Source organism: Eucalyptus grandis, chromosome 8, assembly GCF_016545825.1.
Source record: "Eucalyptus grandis isolate ANBG69807.140 chromosome 8, ASM1654582v1, whole genome shotgun sequence".
NCBI classification, from domain to species: Eukaryota; Viridiplantae; Streptophyta; class Magnoliopsida; order Myrtales; family Myrtaceae; genus Eucalyptus; species Eucalyptus grandis.
The window spans coordinates 51,278,420-51,302,946 of record NC_052619.1 but is presented as its reverse complement, the minus strand read 5'-3'; the positions used below and the strand labels follow the sequence as shown (position 1 = coordinate 51,302,946).

The window sequence follows — 24,527 nt, the reverse complement described above, 5'->3', positions numbered from 1 at the left end:
TTTACTCCGCCAAAGATTAGTGGGCTTTCATATTTAACTTTGGAAAATGTTAAAGTGTTAAGTAACCAATACCCATAAGTTGAGGCATTATAAATTAGTGTACTTTTTGCAATTCGTAAGATTATCATGAAATTCATTGACAAAAGTCTGAATTTAAATTAACCATTTTTATTATATAATGATATATCATCATCATATATATTATTCAACTTATAATCTAATCTCTCTCTCTCTTCCTTCTCGTCACTCTTTGCCTTCGCTCCTCCCCTTGAGAAGGTTCAATTCTCGATCTCTTCCTTCTTTCGTTTGCGATGTGTTCCTTTTCGTTACGCCCTTCTCGATCGATTGGATTGCGTGGTCGGGCAGTTCTCCGTTTTCGGGTTCGCGTTTGATTCGTGAACATTGCGCATTTGTAATTAAGCTCGAATTAGGCGGCGGATCCTCGGTTGATCCGCCGGAAGTCGCGTCTCGATCTTCCTCCGGTGAAGCGAAGGACGGCGCTTTGCTTGCTCAGTTTCTAATTTGGAGCTCGTTCGTTATCGGGTTCGAATTGTTTGTGCTTCCCTTTATGCGGGTGTTCATTCGTAGTGTATGGTGTGATTTTGGCTTTGGTTGGCGGAAATTGGTTGATGTAGTCTTGTTCTGGATGGTGTCATGGGCTCTCTCCCTACTGAATGGAAGGCTGAGCTCAACTTTGGTGCTCTGAATGTGGTGGAGGATGGTTGTTTTGCGGATTCGGTGATGGGATCGTGATCTTTGGTCTTGCTTGACAATCCAAGACAGATTGTTGCTGTGAAGTGCTGTCATTTTGTGCTATTGGAATAGGAATCTTCCCTCCAAAAGTCCACGATACATTTCCGGAAGCCCCTAGATAGAGGGAAAATTTTTGTCGTTGTTGTCGTCGTCGTCGTGTTCTGACGATGCAAGAATTCTGCATTGTAGTGTATACTTCGTCTTTTCAAGACAAACGGCTGGAGAGTTCATTTCTAATTTTTATCGGTTGCTATGAAGCATTGCCTTTGCACACTTGATGACACTATATGAAGAATAAAAGTATCTGTTTTGTACTCTACACAACAATTATTGAAGTGAAATATTTTGATAGTGGTTGGCAAGTAGCATTGTGATTAACTGATTGTCATGTGCTAGGGTATATACATTGGATGGGGATTTGCATGAGTCCTAGGAAGACCAGAGCGATTCTGGGGCAGTGTCATTCTATTACTTGATCCTCTTTTAATTTTACGGCCTCTGTTTCTGACTAAAGCAATTTTTTTCCTGCAGATATTGGAGGAACTCTCTTCATGGATTGAGTGGCACTTTGGTCCTCGGGGTCTACTTATTTTATAAGTCAATGCTCACTACATATAGGTGTGACATTATTTCAAGGATTGTTCTTGCTTGAGCTGAAAATGGGTTTTCAAAGCTCTCTGTATCCTTCGACCAGACAAATCCTGAAATGGTTTCTAGATCTGATCAGAGTAGATAAATAGAGAAAATGGTTATACTTGACCAGAGGTTAGCCTCATATATAATCACCCAAGGATCAGGAGGGCTCTGTGCACCTCTTATCTAGATATGGTGGTAGTCAAGCCATAGTTTGCTTTGGTGGAGCACAGTAGAAGTGGCAGTGAATTTTAGATGGGCTTATTATCCAACTGTAAAAGTTTGAAATTTCTCGTTCCTCCCTTGAGTTCCATTGCATGCAAATGTTTTGCTCTGGTCATCATTGTTTTGGCTCTTAGAGCAGCTTTCATTTCTTCATTCTTTGGTGGGTTTGAGCAGAATCAAATTGCAATAAGTCACAACTTTTCTTTGTCATATGTGTCGGAGTATGGCATCAGGAAGGACAAATTTGTGGAGGTGCCTCAAATTGTTTGGGGATTAAACAATCAGAAAATTGCATTTGCTAGGGCTTGTCTTACTGCTAGAATGCTTAACCGGACTCTTCTTATGCCAAGCTTGAGTGCTTCTTTGTTTTACAAGGAAATTGATCTTTTGCAGCCAATATCATTTGATAAGGTCTTCCAGTTTGAAAGGTTTAATTCACTTTGTGATGGGTTTGTCCGGTTGGGCCATTACTCTGATGTTTCCAACCAGACAGGAGCATTTGAGGTACAGAAGGGAAGTGGTAGGAGATGGACTATCCAGAGAGATATGGATCAGTTGAGGCAGTCTGGCCAGGACCCAATTGATAGATACGAGGTTATCCGTATTACTGGAAAGAATCCGTTTTTGTGGCATGATCATTGGCCTGTTAAGGATTATGCGAGGATTTTTGAGTGCTTAGTTTTAATTGATGAGATTGCTAAAGAGGCAGATAAAGTTATCAACAGGATTAGAGAAGTCGGCAGAGAGGTAAAAAGTAAAGCAGAAGTTTCTCAGAATAATATTCATTTAGAAGGGCATCAGTTACACCCTGTTCCTTACGTTGCTGTGCACATGAGGATAGAGAAAGACTGGATGATTCATTGTAAGAAGTTAGAGCAACGGTTGAATGTTAGTCAAATTTGTAGTAGCAAGGCTGAGATTACGGAGAGAGTGGGGAACATTTTAGGCCTCAATACTCCAACTGTCATTTATCTTGCTGTGGCTGATGTCCTTCTAGAAGATTCTTCTATTCTGAGTGGTTGGAAGGAGGATTTGGTTCCATTTGAGAAGAAGAAATTGGGCGTGGATGGAATTTATGAAAGATATCCTTATCTCATTAAGTCAGCAATCGATTATGAGGTTTGCTTAAGGGCCGATGTTTTTGTCGGGAACAGCTATTCTACATTTTCAAGCCTCATAGTTCTAGAGAGAACACAGAAGATGATGAGGATGGGCATGGGGAACTCGTGCGGAGGTGGAGCAGATGTGAGATGGCCTTCATATGCCTACAACATACCTGGGGAATCAAAGGGTCCTCAAAGATGGATGACAAACATGGATGATTCAAGCCTTCAAGCAATTAGCTATGGTTCAAATCGCATTTCTTGTTGAAATGGGTGATGCACACTTCCCGTACATAGTGTTCTTTGATTGCTTACGGTTGCAGTGAGTGATGTGTCGACACATCGTCCGCTCGTCAGCTGCTGCTGTTTCCCCTTTCTTTTCCCCTTTTCATGTATCAAGAAATCTCTTACTTGTATGTTTCGCAGGATTAGATAGCTGCTCTAATTTCGCCATTAGAGAATGGTGCGCAGAATGAAACGCCACTTTGTTCTGACCATTGGTTTAATAGATCAAGCTTCCTTATAGGGGACTTGGTGTTAAGTTTGGAGCCTTGATAGATATTTGACACGTCAGACTTCTATATCACAGGTGATGTTCATGTGATGCAGATCCTTAAACAGCATTATTCGCATTCCTCTAACATCAAGCATCCATCCATCTTCCTAAGAAAGGTCCTTAAGAAGAATTCTTGTATGAGAATCTTCCCATATTTTCCCTCTTCTGTATAAGCTATTGTGCAGAACTTTATTGCTTCTGGGTCCCTGAAAGTCACATCGAATTCATGAGCCCGGATTTGCGGAATTTAGTTGCGTAATCATGACTAGATAATGTAATCTTGATGCTTTTTGTTGTTAGCGAACGAGCCAGGGAATTGGAAATGGCTGCATCATTTGCCTCCAATCATTTCTAGTTTAGGATAAAGCCTAATCCAAATGATGGAATATACTCTGTTCACTTTTTAGGCCCATCCTGAGATGGCTCTGCAAATTTGTTATTATCAACTTCATAAGTGCGGAACATCGTGAATACTGTGAGATTTATGTAATGATAAAAGCTTCCAAAACATGCAAATTGGTAAGAGGGGAAAAAAATCAAGATACGTTTCATCAATGAACCAAGTGTGCCAATGGAATTGCTAATTGCTTAAGCCCAAAAGGTTACGGCGACCACTAAGTGTGTGTAAGGTCGGTGTCGGATGGCGAATTGATCCAAGATGGCAAAATTTTGGGAGGGTAAATTTGACCCACCGAAGTCGATAATCTTGAGTTCCTTATGCTTGCAATCTTAGTCACATGGACATTAAATGCCAATTAACAAATGGAACCCATCTAGGAATTTTTATAAGCTATGGGGAGCTGGGATGATTAGAGAGTGGCAGTTCCACCGACGGGTCAAAACAGTGAAAACGACAGTTCTCCCTCCTACGACGTCGAGAAAACGGTGCGCGTTCTCGCTATCGCGAACAGTGTATAAAAAAAAAAGCTAAAGAAGCTCGTCTCTTTCGTCGTCACCCACGTTTATCCTCCAATCGAAAGCGCAAAGCCTCGACAGAGCCTTGGCTTTCCCCAATCCCAGCCAGACTTCGCCCGAAAGCTTCAATCTTGATCGAAAACCCATCACTTGCTTCGCGCGACGGGAACGACCCTTTTCCTCCCCCGCAAAACTACAAAGTGGGTTCGCCTTCGCATTGAATTTTGTTGGGTAGGGGTGGAGGGAAGAAGAAGAAGAACAAGGAGAAGGAAGAATCCAAGAACGCCCGCGCGCGCTGGGACAAAGGGGAAGTTTCCAATCCATGGAGTGGTAAGGGGGGGAGAGAGAGAAAGGGGGACAGCAAATCTGGCAAACGTAGGAGGAGGATTGAGGGCTCGCTTGGCGCTGAAGCAATCGCCCTCCGGTTGCGCCGACGACGGAGGAGGAGTGCAGGCCTTGGCGCCGCCGCTTCTCGCTCATGGCTCTCACCTGGGGCTCCGCCCTCCGAATCGCCCTCCTCCTCTCGCTCCTCCTCGCCGGCGTCGTCGCCTGCTTCACCCTCCCCGTCGAAAAGGTGCCGCCTTGATCGATCGGTCGCGTCGTCGGTGTCGGGGTTTTAGGTTTGATCTCGATTTGGGTTCTCGCGTTCGGGCCCGCGGAATGTCCTTTGAGCTTGATTCAGTGGTGATGGATCCAGGGTTTAATTTGGTGAAAGTTGATGCATTGCTCGTGTGGTTTCTGATTGGATCTCGTTTCTGTTTCGGTGTTGTCGTTGACTTGTGTTCTTTGAGGATAAGTGTTTTAGGATTCAATTAGATGATATGATACGAGTGTCGTTCCCAGTTACTGGTCTTTTTTTGTGCGAGTGTGGAATCGATTGGAATTCAGAGGTGGATTCTGTCGTCGAACTTGTCGGGAAATAAAACTGAATTTTGTTCTTGGTGCTCATGGTTTCTATTCCAATTGAGCAGAAGGTTGAGCTTACTGCTCAGTTCCTGCTTGCTGAACTAATGTAGGGGGAAATTATAATGTGAATTTAGAAGCTGGTGCATGACCTGTGATCCTGCTAATCAATGCCAGACTAATACATGTCCATAGTTCCCTAGATTTCATTTTTGGTGCCATGACAAAGCACTGTTATTTAACACTCTTTGGAACAAGAATCTTTCCTTGGTAGGTTCGTTTGATAGACAGAACGGGGTTCGTTTGATAGACAGAACGGGCTTTTTTTTTTTAATGATCCAACCCGCCCTTCTTTACTCCATCCTCATATAAATGGGCTGTTTTTGCAGATTCTAAAGAATTTCTTGCTATGGGTTGAACAAGACCTTGGCCCCTGGGGTCCTCTTGTTTTGTAAGTCAAATAGTTGTGCTTTATAGTTTTATTACTCAATCTGAAATTGATTCTGAGTTTTCTGGTTGACTAGTCTATCTTGAATCAATTCTCTATCTTCACGATGAGCCCAAAGGTTGCAAGTGATATTTATGCTCAATAATCTTGTGAAATTACAAAAAAATACTCATCATGACAGCATTCTGAACAAATCAATCTTAATGCTTTAGATATTGGCTATTTGGTTGCTTAGAAGACAATGTCAAGAGAGTTGATGGTTAATATTGCAATGCGGTTGCATACATGAAAGTTAGGTGACTGAAAGTAATATTTTGAGAAACTCTAGATTGCTTGCCCAGAAATTTGGAGGGAATTAAATTCATTTAGATAAATTTCATTTTGCCTGAAACAAATGAGTTTCCTTGACAGTAACTTTATGTGGATGAATTAGCCAGTTGTTTGTGTATTACTATGTTGGACAAGATACTTGAGTTTGCCCAAACTAATCAAGCTTAGATAAGAGAAATTATAATAACTTAATGGCATGGAGTATCAATGATACGGGCTTCCAAAGATCTGGACTAGTATAACTCTTTCTCATCCGGTGGACAACAATTTGACTGAGTACTTGGTCTTTCTCACATTTAGTAGCAGTGTGGTGTCTTCTTAACCAAGTAGATGTTCTTTCTGCATCTGTTTTATTGCTGAAGGCAAATGCATTTGAAGTGAAGCTTTTATCCAGAAGCTTTGTAATCTTTTAGTTGCTCAATCTTTTCATATTAGTTAGCCACCAATTTTACATGTCAATAAATTAGTTGTGCTATGAAGCTTCCTTGAAATTTTATTATTCATCTGAAATAGGTGGCAGTATTCCAAGCATTTTTTTTTTTTTAATCTCAAGTTTAAATTCTCACTTTGCAGAGCCGTCGCATATATTCCACTGACGGTTTTGGCAGTTCCAGCTTCAGTACTTACTGTAAGTATTGAATCTCTCGTTGCCGAATTACTTATCTTGTTTTACAAAAAGTGCTGTACATTTTCCCAGTTTGTAGGGTTTGTGATTGTGTTACAACCACGTAAAATCTAAGATAGGACCATGACTACCTGAGATGCCCTTGGTCTCCTATGTCCTAGAAACTTGCAAAAAGCAAATGACAAAGTATTGCTTGTGGTGTAAGTTTGAGTTTACCGTGACCTTATGTTGCATTAATTTCTGACTGTTTTCAGCTTGGTGGTGGTTATTTATTTGGCTTACCCGTGGGATTTGTTGCTGACTCCATTGGTGCTACTATCGGAGCCGGTGCTGCATTTCTCCTTGGCAGAACTGTGAGTGTCTGCCTTCTGAACTTATCATTTCTTGCAGAATTGATCACTCGTGAATTTTTGGCTGTTATAAATTTATTTTTGTTGACTTTTTTGTACCTGACTTAAAAGGGTGTTGTTTTCACTCTCATTAGCAAAATCCATCCTGATATTACCTACTTGATTGACATATATATTATTCAGATGTTGATATGTATATACTGCATTTCCCTTGAACAGATTGCAAGATCATTCGTTATTTCTAAATTGAAGGATTATCCTCGGTTCCGCTCGGTTGCTGTTGCAATTCATAAATCTGGGTTCAAGGTCTGCTGAATTGATTGATCATATAAGTTTGACTGTATTACTGCATAGATTAATTTGTCCCCATTCTCTACTTGAGATACATAACTTTGTTTCTTCATTGTTGGTACAGATTGTCTTGCTGCTGCGGCTGGTTCCCTTGCTTCCATTTAACATGTTGAATTACCTCCTTTCTGTGACTCCAGTGCCAATTGGGGAATACATGCTGGCATCTTGGATAGGCATGATGGTACTTTTATTTCTTCCTGAGCACTAATGCTGAGTTAGTTTTTCCATTTTATAATGGCATTTATAATTTTAGAACAGCAAAAATATGTTGTGGTTGATCTGATCATAAATTTGAAGTACTTATTTTTTATTTTATTTTATTTTTTAATTTTTTAATTCTGCACATCAAAATTGGGATCTTAACAGCAGACCGTTGCTTTCCATGTCTACACCAGCAATGTCATGATGAATCTGAAGAACCTGCGATTTGGTTCTGAGGATGGATGAATGAGGGATTGAAGCCCAAAATTGACTGCATGAACTGATATAAAAACACTTTATGGGTGTAGGATTGCAAAAGGCTTAACCAGCAATTAAGTACTTGTTCTCTCAATACTTATGCAGTGTTTCCACATATCCATCACGGATCACTCTCCAGATTCTTCTAAGCTAGTTAATTGACTTCTGGAAAAAAAAAAAAAAAAAAAAAAAAAAAAAAAAAAGCAGGCCTTGATGGAGTTTCTCTTAGTCCCTTTACCAGTCAGGCACATGTGAGGGTAAGGAGTCATTACATCAGGAATTTGTGTGAAGGTAGTGTGGCTTAAACCACGTTCTGTAGTTCCTAAGATTGGCCTTCTTAGAACCGGGGTGTCCATTCCTCTAGGTCCATCACCAAAAAAAGTATGGACTTTTGAGTGGCTCTCTCAAGATTCATGTGTATTTGGTTGGTTTTCTCTGGAGAAAAAAATCAAGGTTATCGGTTGCAACAGTGAAGATTGCTAAAGAATTGGGCTGAGCGTGCAGAATCATGGGGACACCTGCTCTAGCTTTTCTTATTGCTTTCAAAATGTCCCGACTCCAGACATGTATGCCACAGAATTTTTGGTTCATTGACCTAAAATGTTATACCAATGACGGTAATCATTTGACAATAAATGCTTATTGCATCCAAGTTGCCATATTCACATGGATTTCCTTGAGTGTTGCACTTGTATAAATGCTGTGGTGTGGGTGTGGGTGTGCACTTGAGCTCTTCGATTTCTGGTGAACTTTTCTGCAATTGCTTGATGGTTGGTTTTTCTCAATTACCATTTAGTAACATTTTAGTATTTTACTGGCTCATTAGGATTTTTAATTTTACATTGTAGACCCTAAAGCTATAAAATTGCTTTCTTTTGCAGCCTATAACCCTTGCACTGGTGTATGTTGGGACAACTTTAAAGGATCTTTCTGATGTGACCCATGGATGGAGTGAATTTTCAACTACTCGTTGGGTAAATAACTAAGAACTGTGTTTGCTTTTAAGCTATCTATCTGCGATTCTAATCTCGTTGATTGTCATTCAAAATGTATTTGGTGGTACAAGGCCATCAGTTTTTGTGAATGCTTCTTTTTGGATCACTAACCAATGCGGGTCACTTTCATGATTGAGTAATGATGGCTGCTTCACCTTTTACCCTGAGGTCATTTGAACATTTTAACCAAACTTCTTGCTTCTCAAGGTGCTCTCCTTTTGGTGAAGTTCTCCTTGGAACTCCTTCACACTTTCTTCAAAACAATGGCTATTTTTTGTGTCTGTTGAGTTAGCTTATATAGCTTTCTAGGCGACGCCTTTCAAGTACATTATACTCAAAAAGGGTACTGGAGGGGTAACAGGATGTGTAAATCATTAATATCGTTCAGACTACATTGTCTATAAGATGCATGGCAGCTCACTTAACAAATGCTGCCTGTATGGCACATGTCAAAAAGTTATTCGCACATTGCTGTCAGAAAGTTCCAATCCTCTTCTTCAAGCAATTTGCTTAGGTTAATCAACGTAATTCTTCTTTGTTATAATATTATTTTGTCACTTACGGCGTCTTAAGTTAGTGACTTTAATTTCTTAAACAATTCATTAATGTATGTGTCAGCATCTTAGAACGCAGTGTTCCTTCTGTTGTTTATGTTTTCCTGATCGTTCTCCTTTACTTGTCATGTGCAGGTTTTAATTGTTCTGGGCCTTTTGGTATCTGGTGAGTTGCAACTAATGATGTTATAGACATCATCCTTATTTGCTCCTTTTGTGTTTTATAATCTTTCATGTTGAGGATCAGTTATGTGTACATAGAGATTGTTACTGATGTGTGGGTTCTGAAGTCCTAGAGGAATGAATCCCATGAAGATTGTCGCATGGAAAACAGGATACCGAAATTGTGTTATTCATGAAAAAGGGTGGGGTTTTTTCTTCTTTTTTTTTTTTTTTTTTTTTGGGGGGCGGAGCGGGGGTTGGGGGTGGGGAAGCCAAAATTTGTAGGATATTTCCTTTTGCCTTTGCACGTTGTACGTCCACTGCTGCAATCTCCATACTTCTTGGATAGCTGAAAGATGGACTGTAATATCTTGGACAATTCTGATGCCATAGACACTGGGAAGCCAAAATTTGTAGGATATTTCCTTTTGCCTTTGCACATTGTACATCCACCGCTGCAATCTCCATACTTCTTGGATAGCTGAAAGATGGACTGTAATATCTTGGACAATTCTGATGCCATAGACACTGCAGAACAGAGATCACCACCTGCAATGGAACCTCATTAAATGATTTACTCTTACACTTAGTTATGGGCTCTAGTGGGGGAAAACTTTTCTAGTTCTTTTGTTTGTCATAGAAAACAATGTGGAAATGGATGAGCAGAATTTTTTGCTGTTACACTTTTGTTTAATCGCTCAATTGTGCCGCTTGGTTTGAGATCTGAAATTATGATTTTCTGGCTGTTGGTGCAGTTGTTCTGATGTTCTGCGTTACTAGAGTTGCCAAGGCGGCTTTGGAAAAAGCTCTGGCTGAAAATGAAGATCTCGATGGAGTTTTAGAAGCATCGCAGTTGCCTATTGTGGCTGAACCAGCTGCCGACCTGAATCAGCCTCTAGTCATAAAGGTAGAACCTTCTGAAGAGAATCACGAAAAGTAAAGGGAAAAAAAAAGGAAGGGAACCCATCTTTCTGTAAATTCGTCTCTTTTTTTCATTTTTGTAGGATGTTCTACCCATTTTGAACCTCCCCATGTTCTCAGCATATGATGATGCTTGTGATGCATCTACTGTACAGTCCCAGTTTTCAGCTTTAGCACGAACAGGAAATTCTCTCATTTTTAAAACCAATGAAATCATAAAAATCTCAATGAAGTAGTCGTTTTTTTATAGTTAATTCTATGACATGAATACTATTTGATGCATCATTGCTGGCGTGCTAGTGATGCATCACGGTGAAATTCTCTCTCTTAGCTGCTATATGATAAAATAGTGATTTGACTATGTTAGCAAAACTTTACGAAACACGTGGATGTTAGCAGATAACCGTGCAATCAAACATAGGATCCAAAGAGCAAGCATCAAGAAGAGCCATAAGAAAAGCCAAAAATTTCGTGGGAAAAATTATAAGCAGAGGGAAAAGGCTCCTTACTTTAGTGAAAAAAATACAGAACTTCATCGTCAGCCACGAAACTTCCCCATTATCTGTCATCCGATACGACATCAGTCCTGAAAGTTGCTTTATCCTCAAGAAAATTTTACTGCTAAAAGTCTCCATCTGGGCTCTTGATGTGGACTATTGCTACTATTATATTATCATCCGTTAGCTTGTGGTCCAGCCAATAGCAAGGACAGGACTCGCGGGACTGAAGCGCGAACATGGGTCCTGAACGAAAGGACCGCAAAGATCAGGCATGTTCGCCTGCATCTCTTTTAGCATTTAGCGCATGGTGTTGGTAGATGGACGGATCTGAGCATACCTAACGACATTTTTGGATTAGTATCAGAGCTGGTGAACCCGTCACCTCACCAGAAGATGGTTGTCGTTGCGGATTTTGTTCTAAATCTGAAAATTACTGTAAAACTCATGCATATGGCCATCGAAATTGACTAATTTTGATGCCTAGAGACTGGCATTTTCTTTTGCCAATGTGGGTCTCGGTTCAATCAGGAATTGACCGATCCTGATGATCATAAACTATGATGGTCTGCACTGGTCTCGTGGCCCTGGCAATATCTTTTATCAACCATTACCATTGGAGCACCAAAAAGAGCAAGAGAAATTGTCGCTTGTCAGTAAGGAAAAAATAATGCAAAATATTAAAAAATTATAATTTTAAAATTAAAAATTTTTAAAAAAATTAATAAAATTAATAAAAAGGGGGGCCGGTGGTTGAGGAGCCTTAGCCATCGCCCCCTTTTTTAATTTTTTTAATTTTAAAATTATTATTTTTTAATATTTTAGCTAAATTTAATTTTAAAATTATTTTTTAAAAATATTTTAACTAAAAATAATTTTAAAATAATTTTTTTTTATTTTTATAAATTTTATTTTTTAAATATTATTTTTTAAAAATTTTAACTAAATTTAATTTTAATTTTTTTAATTTTTAACTAAATCTCATTCGAAAATTATTTTTTTAATTATTTAAATTTTTTAATTTTAAAATTATTATTTTTTAATATTTAACTAAATTTAATTTTAAAATTATTATTTTTTCAATATTTTAACTAAATGTAATTTTAAATTAATTATTATTTGAATTATTTTTATATTTTAAAAATTTTTAAATTATTATTTTTTAATATTTTAACTAAATTTAATTTTAAATTGATTATTTTTTAAATATTTTAACTAAATCTAATTTTAAAATTTTTATTTTTTAATATTTTAACTAAATCTAATTTTAAATTTAATTTATTTAATTTATTTATTATTTTTTTACCACGCCAAAACGACGCCGTTTTTGCATTATTTGCCACGCCAACGCGTATCTAATCACGCCTCTCAGCTTGCTTCTAGGGTCCCGCGGGAAAGAAAGGGAAAAAAAAAGATAAATGAAAACAGGATCAATCCCGTGACAGGTTCGTAATTTACCTGAAAGCATTGTAAAAGTTGGTCACGCCTATGCATAGTAATTTAACTTTATGAATTGTGATTTACTTGTCGTAATTTTTTTTTTTTTGCTTACAATTAGTAATTTGTCTATCGAGTATGTAACCTGAAATCTAAGATTATTAATTAGTTGATAGCATAGTAAAATTCCGCTCATTTTCGTAAGTGATGGTACCAAGGCTTAGCAATTTTCCTCAATGATCATAGTTCCTTTAAATTTTTGTAAATGACAAGTTAGTGATGACTTTTCAAATGTCGTAATTTACCTTTCAACTTTTTTAGCGGTCATAACTTTTTAGGAGATAGTGTTCGCCACTAGAGTGTAATCTAAATTTTCCCTTATTTAGTAACTTGCATTGTGACATTTCTTTATATGTTCGTAATTGGTCCCTATTAGTGAATAATTATTTTAATATGATATAATTTTCCTAATCAAATAGTAATAATTTTCCTAATCAAATAGTAAGATTGACAATCTTATAATCAATAGTGTTCTTTAAACATCTGTAAGTTATTATCTTTTTAATATCATTTAACGGTTGAAATTTATTCTCCCATAATCTAACTGTATACATACGACGAGACCAATCTTGTATTTCAATACACGACCATAGAATTTTCCCAAGCCTCGAACAAACTGTTATGTGCCACCAAAAGTTAGGGGTCCTTCTACATCCCATAAGAGAAAAACGAGACCGCATTCTACCTAGTTGATCATGACTTTCCTACGGCATTTGTAATTTTCCTCACTAATAGTAATATATTCGTTAGATGTTATTTCGTAACTTTTTCTATGTGAAATAATTTCTCTTGTGTCGTCGTAAGTATTCTAGTCCTATTGTTCCTAATACTCTAAAGAAAATAATAATGTCTTAGTTTATAGTAATTTTCTCTTTCTATTCTTTTTTTTTTAATTGTTTTCATCGGTAGTACTTTCTTTTTGTAAAATATGCTTTCGTAGCTTCTTTAGTGTTCATTAGTTCTCTAGATCCTATAGTTTGTAATATTCTACAAAATTAGTAATCTATATAAGTTAACAATAAATTTATTTTATGTTATTTTTCGTAAAGTATTTAGTTAACCTTCATTTTTTTAACACTCTGTATAAGTTTTGCAACCTACATGCCAACACTTTTCTCCACCCATTGTAACTTTTCTTAATCACAATATAAATTAGATGACCTTTGCTTCCGTAACTTTTTCCTTTAATGTTAAATCCATTTGGGAAGGTGGATCCAATGGATTTATTTCTTCGCTTGTCTTTGCGATGATTCCAAATTAAAATGCGAGACAGATCCGTAAAAAATACTCACAGGACAATAAAAATTCTCCGAAAAAAATTAGGTTCACTTTTGAGAGGCTTGAACAGTACTACTGCACTTAGAAAAGCACTTTTGGAATGATAAAAGGTGAAGCAACATCATAGGAAGTTTCATCATGAGACTTGGAGTGCCCCAACAGAGTCCAAGTCTATTTCTCCTTTCCCCATCAAACAACAAAGGGAAAAAGCTGAGCAAAATATTATAATCTGCAACCCCTAAAGTGTGTTCTCTTTAGCTGATCCCTGTCTTGGTGCGTTGAAATTTGAAGCTTTTGGGTCCCCCCACCGGTTTCCTTGATGGAAGGGCTAATTGAATCCCACAAGCAAAATGGGAAAAATTTCACAGAGTGCATTCATGTCTACCCTCCACTTTCGATGTCATGCCATCTAAAGAAAGACCAAAGAAAGACATGGACCCTTCCATTAAAGGCCCTAAATCTAAGGGTGCATTCATTTGAGTCGAGTGAAAGGCAAATTTCAATGAAAATTTCCCGCGTTTCGCAAAAGACGGAATAAAGATATTAAAGTAATTGTGTGTTGTGAAACTTTTGATTAAGTGAAAGTTCAAATAATGTAAGTTCAGACGGGCCATAATTGATGACGTCTGTTGAATAGCAAGATAACAGCTGCATCCACCAAAACAGGGTACATACACATGATACCTTGTAAATGGATAGGCATACACTAGAGTAAATTGCACAACCACACTGCATTTTGGTGAATTTGTAGTTTGACCACATAAAATCTTGAATTTGTGCAATTTCAGAAAATTGTAGCTTCTATTGTCATTTTTCGTTGGGCTCACTTTTCTTTCATTTTCTTTCCAATTGCGTATCCCAATTAATCACTCGAAACATATCATATTGATATGAAATATGTTAGTATGACATATCACCCCGATTTGTTACTTATCCATCGCCTTCCATCTTATTTTTTCATTTTTTCAGTTGACTGCAACGATTTTTTTTTTTGGTTAGGTGCCATACTCTTGTGATTCAACACCAGCACAGTATCCAAAAGCATAAATAAAACATATCGTAACTCAATCCGATGTCATAATTGAGACAATTAAAGGAGTCAACACTTCGCGACTGAGTTAATCTGTCTCATCAACTAGATGAGTTTACGTCAAACCTTCAATCACGGCAAGCCTTTCAAAAAAGAACTGAACTAAGCGTTACAAAATTTTTAGGGACAATTAAAATATAACATAAAGTTGCTGGGAACATACCAACAAATTTTGATAAAATGGAGGGTGGTTAATTGCAATAGACAATAGTATATGCCACAAAGTCATGCCATTCCAAAATTTCAGGCCATCAAAGGTCACTCCTTTCGCACCCACTTTTGCATCCCACCTTCTTCACTCCCCAAAAGAGAGAGAGAGAGAGAGAGAGAGACCTAGCGATGCGGGGACTCAACAAGCTCAAACTCAACATCTTCTCTCTAGGAGGCTGCTTTGATGGGTGCAAAGACCACACTCAGTCCTCCGGACTCGGGACCCGGATATGGAACCTCAGCGACCGCCCCGTCGAGCTCCAAATCCGGGTCGGCTCGATCCTCAAGAAGGTCCACACCCTCAAGCCCGGGTCGTCGAAGCGGCTCAAGTGCAAGAGCATCTACAAGGCCTACATGCCCGGGAGGCCGGGCGGGCCTTTGGCGGCGAGCGGCGGGGGAGGCATGAGGAGCCTGCTGTACTACTACGACGAGGCCTGCCACCCTTACATTTGGATCAACGATACGTGCGGCGACTTCACCCGGGTGGTGAAGCAGCAGTACCTGAGCCTCGAGGACCTGAGGGACTGCTCCGAGATCAGGATCCATAGGGATCCCATCAGGGGTTGCATCTGCGTCAGGAAGAAGGCCAGGCCTGATTTTTGCTAAGGTGATGTGATCGAGCCTCCCCAGAATTAACATACCCTAGACCTTGTTCTGCAAGCTTGTGGCTTTTTCTCTTTCGGGTTCGACTGCAAATTAACTGCTTCGTTTTTAGTGGTGTGATTTGGGAGATTTCAGCTACACATTGGAATGCATAGACGAAAGCTTTTATGTTTCTTCCGCTTGTTATTTTGGAATGCATGAGTGAAGCTCTATTTTTCCTTGAACTGGCATCCGCTTTCCTCTATCTAGTTTCCGATGAATACAGGATTCGTTGAGTCGATTTAGTCGCGTCTGCCGGATAAGTCCGCTTAGTCTTCGGCATCGGAGATGCGAGATGCACGGAAAAGCATAATGGTCGTAAAGTCGATTACGAGCAGCAATCTTTTGACTAAAAAAACATGTGATTAGAGAAGTGTCTGTCGTTTCTTTTAGTCCCACTGAGCATCCGGTGGAGAAGGAAAGTAAAGCGAAGTTGACCAACTGCTTCATCTCGCAGTTGATGATTCTTCCTTTTTTAACCTTTCCAAATTGCAGAGTTTGGTGCCGGTGGGGTTCGTCATTGCATTCTGAAAGAGCCACTTATAAGAAAGAGACGACTATCATTGTTGGTGGTGGTGTTAACGCGTGCCTCCACTAGTGCTGGACAAATCGCCATTGAAGATCGTGGCAACGATCTCCCAAGTTCCAAGCAACATGGGCTTGGTCGGAATTAGTCTAGAGTCTGTTTTGTTAGTATTTCGCCGGAATTGCTCCCACAACGAAATATCTTTCACCGAAAATAATTATTCAGTTTTTAATTAAAGAAACCAAGATTTTGAGCTAAATACATATAGAAAATATAAAAGAAATCAATTTCTTTTATTCAAACAGCATTGTAGCATCTCCAACCAAGGTTTCGGATTTAATGATGTAACAAGATATAAATAAATCATCTTGGAATTTAATTGATGACATAATTTGAGAATGTAGGAGTATGGCATCGAAATTTAATCGACAAATACAATACCACGATAAAAATACATGTTGGAATCTCATTAATGATGCGAATTAGAAAGTTACAGTTAAGGAAATTTAAAGTACAATACAATAAAAATAATTAAAAGATAACATTTTGTTTTGATTTGCCGAGAGGCTTGTTGGTGGATGACTAGCGTTATTAATAAATAGTCCATGGTAATGGCTTTTTGACGATTCCTCGCGGTTACAATCTCTCGAATAACCCATGCATGCCAGCTCCCTCCATGCCTGTGGTTACCACACGTGCGTACTGCTTGCGTACTGCTTCATTAGTGTTCGCTCCACGAAATTTCCTCTAGGCGGTAATTTCTCTTTTCAAAAGTGCTTTTGCTTTTGACTGTCCTATTGGACAACTTGATCTTCAAACCATAAGGCCATGTTTGGTAACCATCAAAACATGGCCAAATTCTGATTCTTTGTTCCCGGAATCAGTTTGGGCCTAGAATCGCGTTTGGTAAAATTTTTGTTTCCGGGAACAAATTTGTTCCCGGGAACAGATTGGGAATAGAATCAATAACAAAAAAAAAGTTGATTCTTGTTCCGAGAACGAATTTGAGAATCAAAATCAAGAACCCTCATTCTTCCCTTCGGCCATCTCGCGACCGCCGTCTACCACCGCCCGCCATCGTCCGTCACCGCCGTCCACCGCTGCCGCCGGCCGCTGGCCCGGCGAGCTCACAGGAGGCTTGCCGGACCGGGGTGAGGTCCGGCGAGCTCGGCTGAGGCAAGCCCACCACCGGCGAGGCTTGGCCTCCCAGCGAGGCCCGCATGGCCACCGGCGAGGCCCGCTCACCTGCCACCGGCGAGGCTCGGCCTCTCCCGGATCTGGCGTGGCCGAGCCTCGCCGGGGTTGGGCGGGGGGCCGGGCAAGCCTCGCGATGCCCAGCCCCGAGGCTTGCCCACCCACCGGTGGCCGGGCGAGGCTCGCCTAGCCCCGCCTGGCTGGCGAGCCTCGCCCGGCCCTAGTGAGGTTGGCCCGGCCACCGGCGGGGCTAGGCAAGCCTCGCCGGATCTGGCGAGGCCGAGCCTTGGCGGGGCTAGGCGAGCCTCGCCTAGCTGCCGGCGAGGCTCGGTCGACGAGGGCCGGCCTCGCCAAGGGCCGGTGACGCTCCGGTGAGGTCGCTGGCCCTCGTCTGGCCGGTTGCCGGTCCGACGACCAGCCACTAGAAAGAAGAAGAAGATGAGAAAAAGGAAAAAAAGAAAAGAAAAAAAGGAAAAAAAAAAAGAAAAGAAAAGGAAAAAGAAAAGGAAAAAATGAAAAAAGAAAAGAAAAAAAGTAAAAAATTATTTAAAAATAAAAAAAATTGATTTGGAACAGAATTAATGAGCATGGTACCAAACACAATTCTATTCCAGAATCAGAAATTTTGGACAGTTACCAAACGGCTTAAAATGCTTAGAATCAATTCTCGGGAACAGAATAAAAAAGAATCAGTTCTGATTAGAATCTACTTCCGGGAACAGAATAGTTACCAAACGCGCCCTAAATGTTTCCTCCAAAATTGTGCCTTTAGTCCCAATTGATCCATCGAACGACTTGGCCTTTCAACAATAACTGTCCCCTCCAAATGATTTCAAATTCCAAAACAGCTTGTTGACATTCTCTTAATGAATATTGCTAGCACTCACATTTGCAATTATTTGTGGTTCGTCATCATATTTCGATAACTGACTATATAGTGTTAATGGGTACTATTGCCAACCAATATATGTCATTCCTCACATTTGTCGCTTGTGTTAGTATTCACACAGTATGCACATGATTGCCTATACTGGTCTCATGTAATGTGCACATGCTTGCACTAGATAAGCCATATGTTGAGTGTCCACGATTAGAAGTCTGGCTAGTGCCAAAGGATATCCCTAAGAATGGATCCGAGGTGTTCAAATACATTCTTAAAATGTCCTCTATATTTTTTTGGCCATCATCTAGCTAGGGACTTCGCCTTGTGAAAACTCTAGGATAGAAATTTTTCGGCTCTGTATCTTTTGCGGAAATTGAATGTTTGGTAAAAATGTTTATATTATTGACAATGATTTATGTCTAGCTACTATAGTGAATGATGAAAATATTTTTTTATGTATTCATCTTTGTAAACAATATAAGTGATCATTTTTAGAAAATATATTCTGCATTGCTCATTTTCTGCAAAACAAACTGAGTTTCAGGCCTAATTTTACTTCTACTACCATAATTTATCTCCATTGTCTCTTCTAAAATCCTACATTCGACACTGAGTACGTGGTCTGAGAATTTTGAGCATATGTACTTCTAAACCCAGCATGTTTCAGCAGTGTCGTACTCGCGGCAAAGCCCATCAGTCTTGTCTACTGTTCATAGCAAACCAACCAAGTTGGTGTCTGTGGTCCATTTGCCAACCCACGTTTGAGCAATGTCAGACCGGAGGTCGCCGCCGACCTCGGTTAGATTTGAGGTGGCGAGCGTCGCTGAACTTTAGAGCGGAGGCACGCGAGGGCGGCAAACGCAGAGGGAACGGACTCAGAGAGGGGAAACGTCAGCTGGAGAACGCAAACATGGGGTTTCTCGGTTTTTCTTTTTTCCTTTTTTGTCCTAATGAAGTTTTTTCTTTCTTTTACTCTTAAAATATTTTTTCTTAATTTTTGAGATTTTTGACAGTACAAAAAATGCCACATGCCACGCTACTTCAATGTGGTTAGCCACGCCAATTATCCACGTAGGATCTTCCAAATGGAAAAGATGACAATGGCCATTTTCATCCATTGAGTGAAATTTCGTTTTTTATTTTGTTTTTTTTGTTTTTTTGGGAAACTTGAGAAGTAAGACAATTTTGTCCAAGGGTTATAAGTATGTGATTTTTATTTATTTATTTTTGGGATTTGGCCAATTTCTAAGTAGTGCAGATAAAATGAGAGAAAGTTGCAGAAACGATATAACAAGAAAAATAACAAAATGGCAAATAATAAAGTTGAATAAGGCCTAGAAATGGATAATTGCTTCAAAACAAGCCTAAATGTTGGATTTCAAGGCCTTAGGTGAGTGCAAATTAGAACTCCAATTTGGCTACAATATAGTAATCTCGAGCGTACCAAATTGTTATTATTGTTTGCATAACTATTCTCGAATCAAAAGTGATGGTTGTTCCATCGTTTGTTGTGCAAATTCTTAACCTAAACAACCGTTAGAGTTCTACTTATCTGAACGCTTTAGAAAGTCTTTAGTAGTTGTATCAGCATCATGTTTTATACAAAATCTTCAATTGTTCATTCAATGTGACTGTATTTGCATTTTCTGCATAACTTTTTTTTTTTTTTTTTTTAACTTAGGATATAATTTTTGAGGGGGAACTGAATTTTATTGTTCCATGAAAGAAAGTTGTATTAGTAAATTTCAATATTTCAAAAACTGTTAACAAAACAATGACTAACGATTTTTTCTCCAAGTACTTTGTTGGTTAACTTACCATCACTTTTATGGAACTATCAACTTTATAGCTTGTAAATTATCAAATTTTTTGTACTGACTTAATCACTTTTATTTGCTTAACTTACTAAAGCATTGAATATAGTAACTCTTATATGAAATTTCAATATGGTAACTCTTATATGAAATTTCAACTTAAATTAATGTGACTTATCAACTTTTGTCCAATTAATTTACCATTTAAATTACTTACCAACCTTTAATTCATTCTTTCATTAATCCACTAATTTTTCTATCAAGCTACCGCTTTTATGCACCTTGGTTGGTAGCCATTTATAGTTACTAACTTTTTGAGAGATTATAGACCAACATTAAGTGCCTCACCAATTTTGCATCATTAAATTACCAGCTGGTATTAGGTTACTTACCGACGTTTATTGGTTTTTTTTTTGTTTGTAATTCACCAAAATTTTTAATTGTTTACAAATTTTTGTATGCATTTCTTAGTAGCACCTTAAAATTACCATCTCTTGTTAGAGATTATTAATCTTTACTAGAGTGACTTATAGACTTTTCTCCAGTTAAGTTATCAATTAATTTTGGATCAACTCTCATTTGAGTTACTTACGAAATTTATATTTCTATTACTCACAAAATTTTCTTATCTTTCGCCAACTTCTATTAAAATTTCTTAACTTGGAGATGAAATATAATGACTCATATAAAATTACTAACTTTAAGTTAGATGATTAATCGACTTTTCTTCTACTAAGTTATCAAGTTATTTTGGATTATCAACTCTCATTTGAGTTTTTTTTTTTTTTTTTTTGGTCGGTCCTACTCTACTTATACTCTAACTCTCACTCTCAGACTTTTGCCCTACCTCCCTACAGGGCGTGGGAGTCGAAACCTACACATGAAATAAAGTCGTCCCCACCCCCAACCCTTCTTGAGAAGGTGGGGATTCGAACCCTCCACCTCCCCCTTCTATGTTGGAAGGGTGATTTAACCAACATTTTCAATGAATTACAACTATTATGCATCTTGCTTTCCAACTCTTTTTACAATTGAGTTATTGATATTTTGTTTGAGTAACTTATCAATTTTTCTCTCCATTGAGTAACCCAATAGAAAAATTGTTAAAATTGAAAAAAAGAGTAAAATAAACAACATTGGCAATTAACTCAAATGAAAGTTCATAACCAAAACTAGTTGGTGGGTTAATGAAAGAAAAATTGGTAAGGTGCACAAAATTTTTGGTAATTTCAAATGATAGTTAGTAAATTTAAACTATTGGTAAGAAAGGTAATTAAAATCAGTAAAAGATAAAATGTTGGTAATCATTCTAGCCAATTGGGGTGAGTATTTTCTATAAAAAAAAACAATTGATAAATTTGAAACGCTAGGGAGCAAGCAAAATAAAATGATAATTATGCTTTGTTTGTTTCACGAAAAATGTAACTTTTTTGAATAATGTTTTCAATTAAGTCATTTTATAGGGAAATAATAATATTTTCCGATGTTTGGTGGAAACTTAAAAATGAACTGGAGAATATATTCATCATTTGGTATGGAAAGATTTGATTTGATTTTCCTAAATAGACATATACTATGTTAGAGATAATAAGATAATTCTTTTGGATATTTTATTATATTAGAGATTATTAGAATATTTCTATCGGTTTACATATCTTCCAAGATTATGCGGATCTCTTCTTTGGACTGTGTATATGTTGATTAATATATACTACTTTATACAATCATATCATAAAACTTATAAATAGGCTCTCCATCTACTCTTTTATACACATCAAAATATACACAAATCTCATACTTCTATTTTCTGCATTACTATGTTTGTCTTGGCACTAGAGCTAGGCAATCTTGAAGTACATCAGGTGCACACTGCATATATGGTGCTAATACTTTTCCAATAAGTCCTAATATCCTCTAGTCAAATTGATTTCAACTCTATTTGTCTTGTCCAATGGCCAACATCATCTATAGAGCCCTATTATCTAGGGAAGCCAAGTTCGTATTTTATTAGCAAAGCCAATCGCATTAGCCACTTATTATTTCCCTCTGATTTTTGGCTTGGTGATTACGACACCAACTGCACAAGCCTTGTCATTTAGTAATCATTTTGAAAGCAAAGCCAACTGCATCGACTGCTTACTATTACGATGTTAATCGCATTAGTTGCGTTCGCCTAGTTACTATTTTAGTCAACAAGGCCAGCTCTATCGGCTGCTTGCTATTTTAATTTTGATTCATGACTTTACACTGCTCATATTGGAGAACTGGCACTAGTCTTTCACTGTCGTCAGAGGACAAGCCGGATCTTGAAATATAAAGTCTAAGCGATTTTCAGTTTTTATCAAAACTCAAGTTGACTTAATTACCTTGAGTTTGAGGGAGAATGTTAGAGATAAGTAAGATAATTCTTTAGGATTTTTATTATTTTTTATTAGAGATAATTAGAATATTTCTATTAGTTTACCGTTATCTTTCAAGATTGCGCAAATATCTCCCTTTGACTGTATATGTTATCTTTCAAAATTGCGCAGATATCTTCCTTTGATTGTATATATCTATATATGTAATTTTGTATAGTTATGTTATAAAGCCTATAGAAAGGCTCTCCTTGTACTCTTTTTTGCATATAAAAAAAAATACAAATTCTATATGTCTATTTTCCGCATTATTATTCTTATCTTTTGGGTACTAGTAACTTGTGCATGGTCAGCTAGGCGTACTAGCACCGGAGTACTGGCACTAGAGTCTTGGGTTTGATCATGATGGAAGCCAATGCGAGTAGGGTTGAGCATTAGTCCGGGTTTAACCTTGGACTGACTTTAGACCAGCCTAACCCTACTGGTCATGATCATGTTTTTAGGGAGATTGGGCTGGTCCTTGGTTCTATGATCCCTTCACTAGCATAGTGCATGTTGGTTCTCGATCCTAAGAGTTTAGGGTTGGTCCAATTTGGACTAGCCCTGTTTTTTTATATTATATATAATATATTATTTATATATATTTTTATATATTCTAAAGAGAAAATCCTAAGTCATATGGCCTTAACAACATTAAACGGCTTCTTACGGCATCCAAAACGGCGTAAACAACATTAAACGACTGCCCACGGTGTTCTCCTCAAGTACTTGTTCTCTTTTATCTTCTTTGTTCTCTTAGTCTTTCAATTTGCCAAAATTGAAAGAAAAAACTTCCTCGCTCGCTGCTCAACACTCACCTTGCGCAACTTCCCTACTTGCCACCCAACTTCCCATCTTGTCCTATATCTCTATGAGCAGTCTTAATTGTCTTTATAGTATTTTTGCTTTTAGCAAGTGTGGAATTTCTATTGGTGTCTTATCTTAAATTTGTTGAATATGTATTAGTATTTATAGTTTGGTTGCACAATGCCGTATTATTGATAGATTTGTAATTTGAAATGTTAGGTTTGTCTTTTTAGGGAGTACAAAAAATGAAACAAAAAATAATTATCGGTTAGTCCTGAGTTGACCCTAGAACCGGACCGAACCTATTGGCATTTGTGGACCCAAGCTAGGTGTCGTGGAATTTGGCACAGACGTTGGAGCTTTGGCCTCGACCTCAATGGACCTAGCCATTGGTGTTGAGGGCCCGGTACAAGCACTGGGTCTTGGGCTTCGCCTCGATGGACCTGGGTGAAGGTGTTGAGGATCCAAACACAGGCATCGGGGTCATGAGCTCGACCTCAATGGACCTAGGCTTGGTCTTGGATGTCGAGGATCCCAGAACCAACATTAGGGAGCATAGAGTTTCAAGTTCAAGTGATAATATCTAATCATATTTTAGAAAATGATTTTCAACTTTTTAAAAAGAAATCATATTCTTGACTTATGTTTTCTTTTGACAAGGCAAGTATTTTTCATTGGCTCATTTTTCTAAGTGAACCAAATGCCGGAAAATGAGAAAAATGTTCTTTGCAAAATAAATAGAGCCTTAATGGAAAATTCGGTAAATCTAAGAAAAACAATATTAACATTAGTAAGCAACTCAAATGAGCGAACTATAAAAAAACAGTTAATGATTTAATCAGAGAAAAATTAATAAATCGCACAAATGAATATTGATAATTTCAAATAACAGTTGGCTAGTTTATCGGTGAGATAAGATCAACGTGAAGAAAAGTCGAACTCACCACCCAAGTGACTACTTGATGTGTAAGGCTCATGATAGTTCTTTCCTCTCTTCTTTACAGTTGGCGAGGAGGTCATGAAAAGGATACTTGTTATGTTGATTGGGAAAGATGGAAAGTGGAGGTGAGCAAAGTATGAAAGGAATTGCAAATCATCTTTGTTTGCAAAGAGAAGAGAACCAGAAGGAAAGAAACCATATTTACGCAAGATTACCATTACATCCTCAGTCATTTTACCCATAAAACCGTTTTTGCTGATTCGGTTTTGAGGGATTGTGATAAATATAGAAGTCGCATATTTTTTATTTATTTATAATGTAATGAGCCTATCCTCTCTTCCCTATTCACATTCCTCCAAAAATATATCAAAACGGATCCGGCTACGGAACGAAAGAATAGAAAAAAGCACAATTTTTTCGAGTCCTAATTTTCCTCCAAGTTAACATGTGCCCTCATCTATCGAATCAAT

General features: G+C 38.1%; 3 protein-coding genes across 3 annotated transcripts; all 3 read left to right on the top strand.

Moving 5' to 3' along the window:
* Positions 1-216: 216 nt before the first annotated feature.
* On the top strand, positions 217-3,516 carry LOC104414899 (O-fucosyltransferase 23). Its single transcript, XM_010026118.3, has 2 exons — positions 217-276; positions 1,285-3,516. Exon 2 carries the CDS (start codon positions 1,642-1,644, stop codon positions 2,980-2,982), a length of 1,341 nt encoding a protein of 446 aa, XP_010024420.1. The 5' UTR covers positions 217-276; positions 1,285-1,641; the 3' UTR covers positions 2,983-3,516.
* Positions 3,517-4,181: 665 nt separating this feature from the next.
* Positions 4,182-10,532, top strand: LOC104414898 (TVP38/TMEM64 family membrane protein slr0305). The gene is made up of 9 exons (XM_010026117.3): positions 4,182-4,759; positions 5,478-5,539; positions 6,440-6,494; positions 6,746-6,844; positions 7,061-7,147; positions 7,257-7,373; positions 8,533-8,625; positions 9,336-9,366; positions 10,118-10,532. The coding sequence occupies exons 1-9, from the start codon at positions 4,664-4,666 to the stop codon at positions 10,300-10,302; spliced, it is 825 nt and encodes a 274-aa protein (XP_010024419.1). The 5' UTR covers positions 4,182-4,663; the 3' UTR covers positions 10,303-10,532.
* A 4,340-nt stretch (positions 10,533-14,872) lies between these two features.
* LOC104414896 lies at positions 14,873-15,682 on the top strand. Its single transcript, XM_010026116.3, has one exon. It carries the CDS (start codon positions 14,985-14,987, stop codon positions 15,459-15,461), a length of 477 nt encoding a protein of 158 aa, XP_010024418.1. The 5' UTR covers positions 14,873-14,984; the 3' UTR covers positions 15,462-15,682.
* The last annotated feature ends 8,845 nt before the right edge of the window (positions 15,683-24,527 follow it).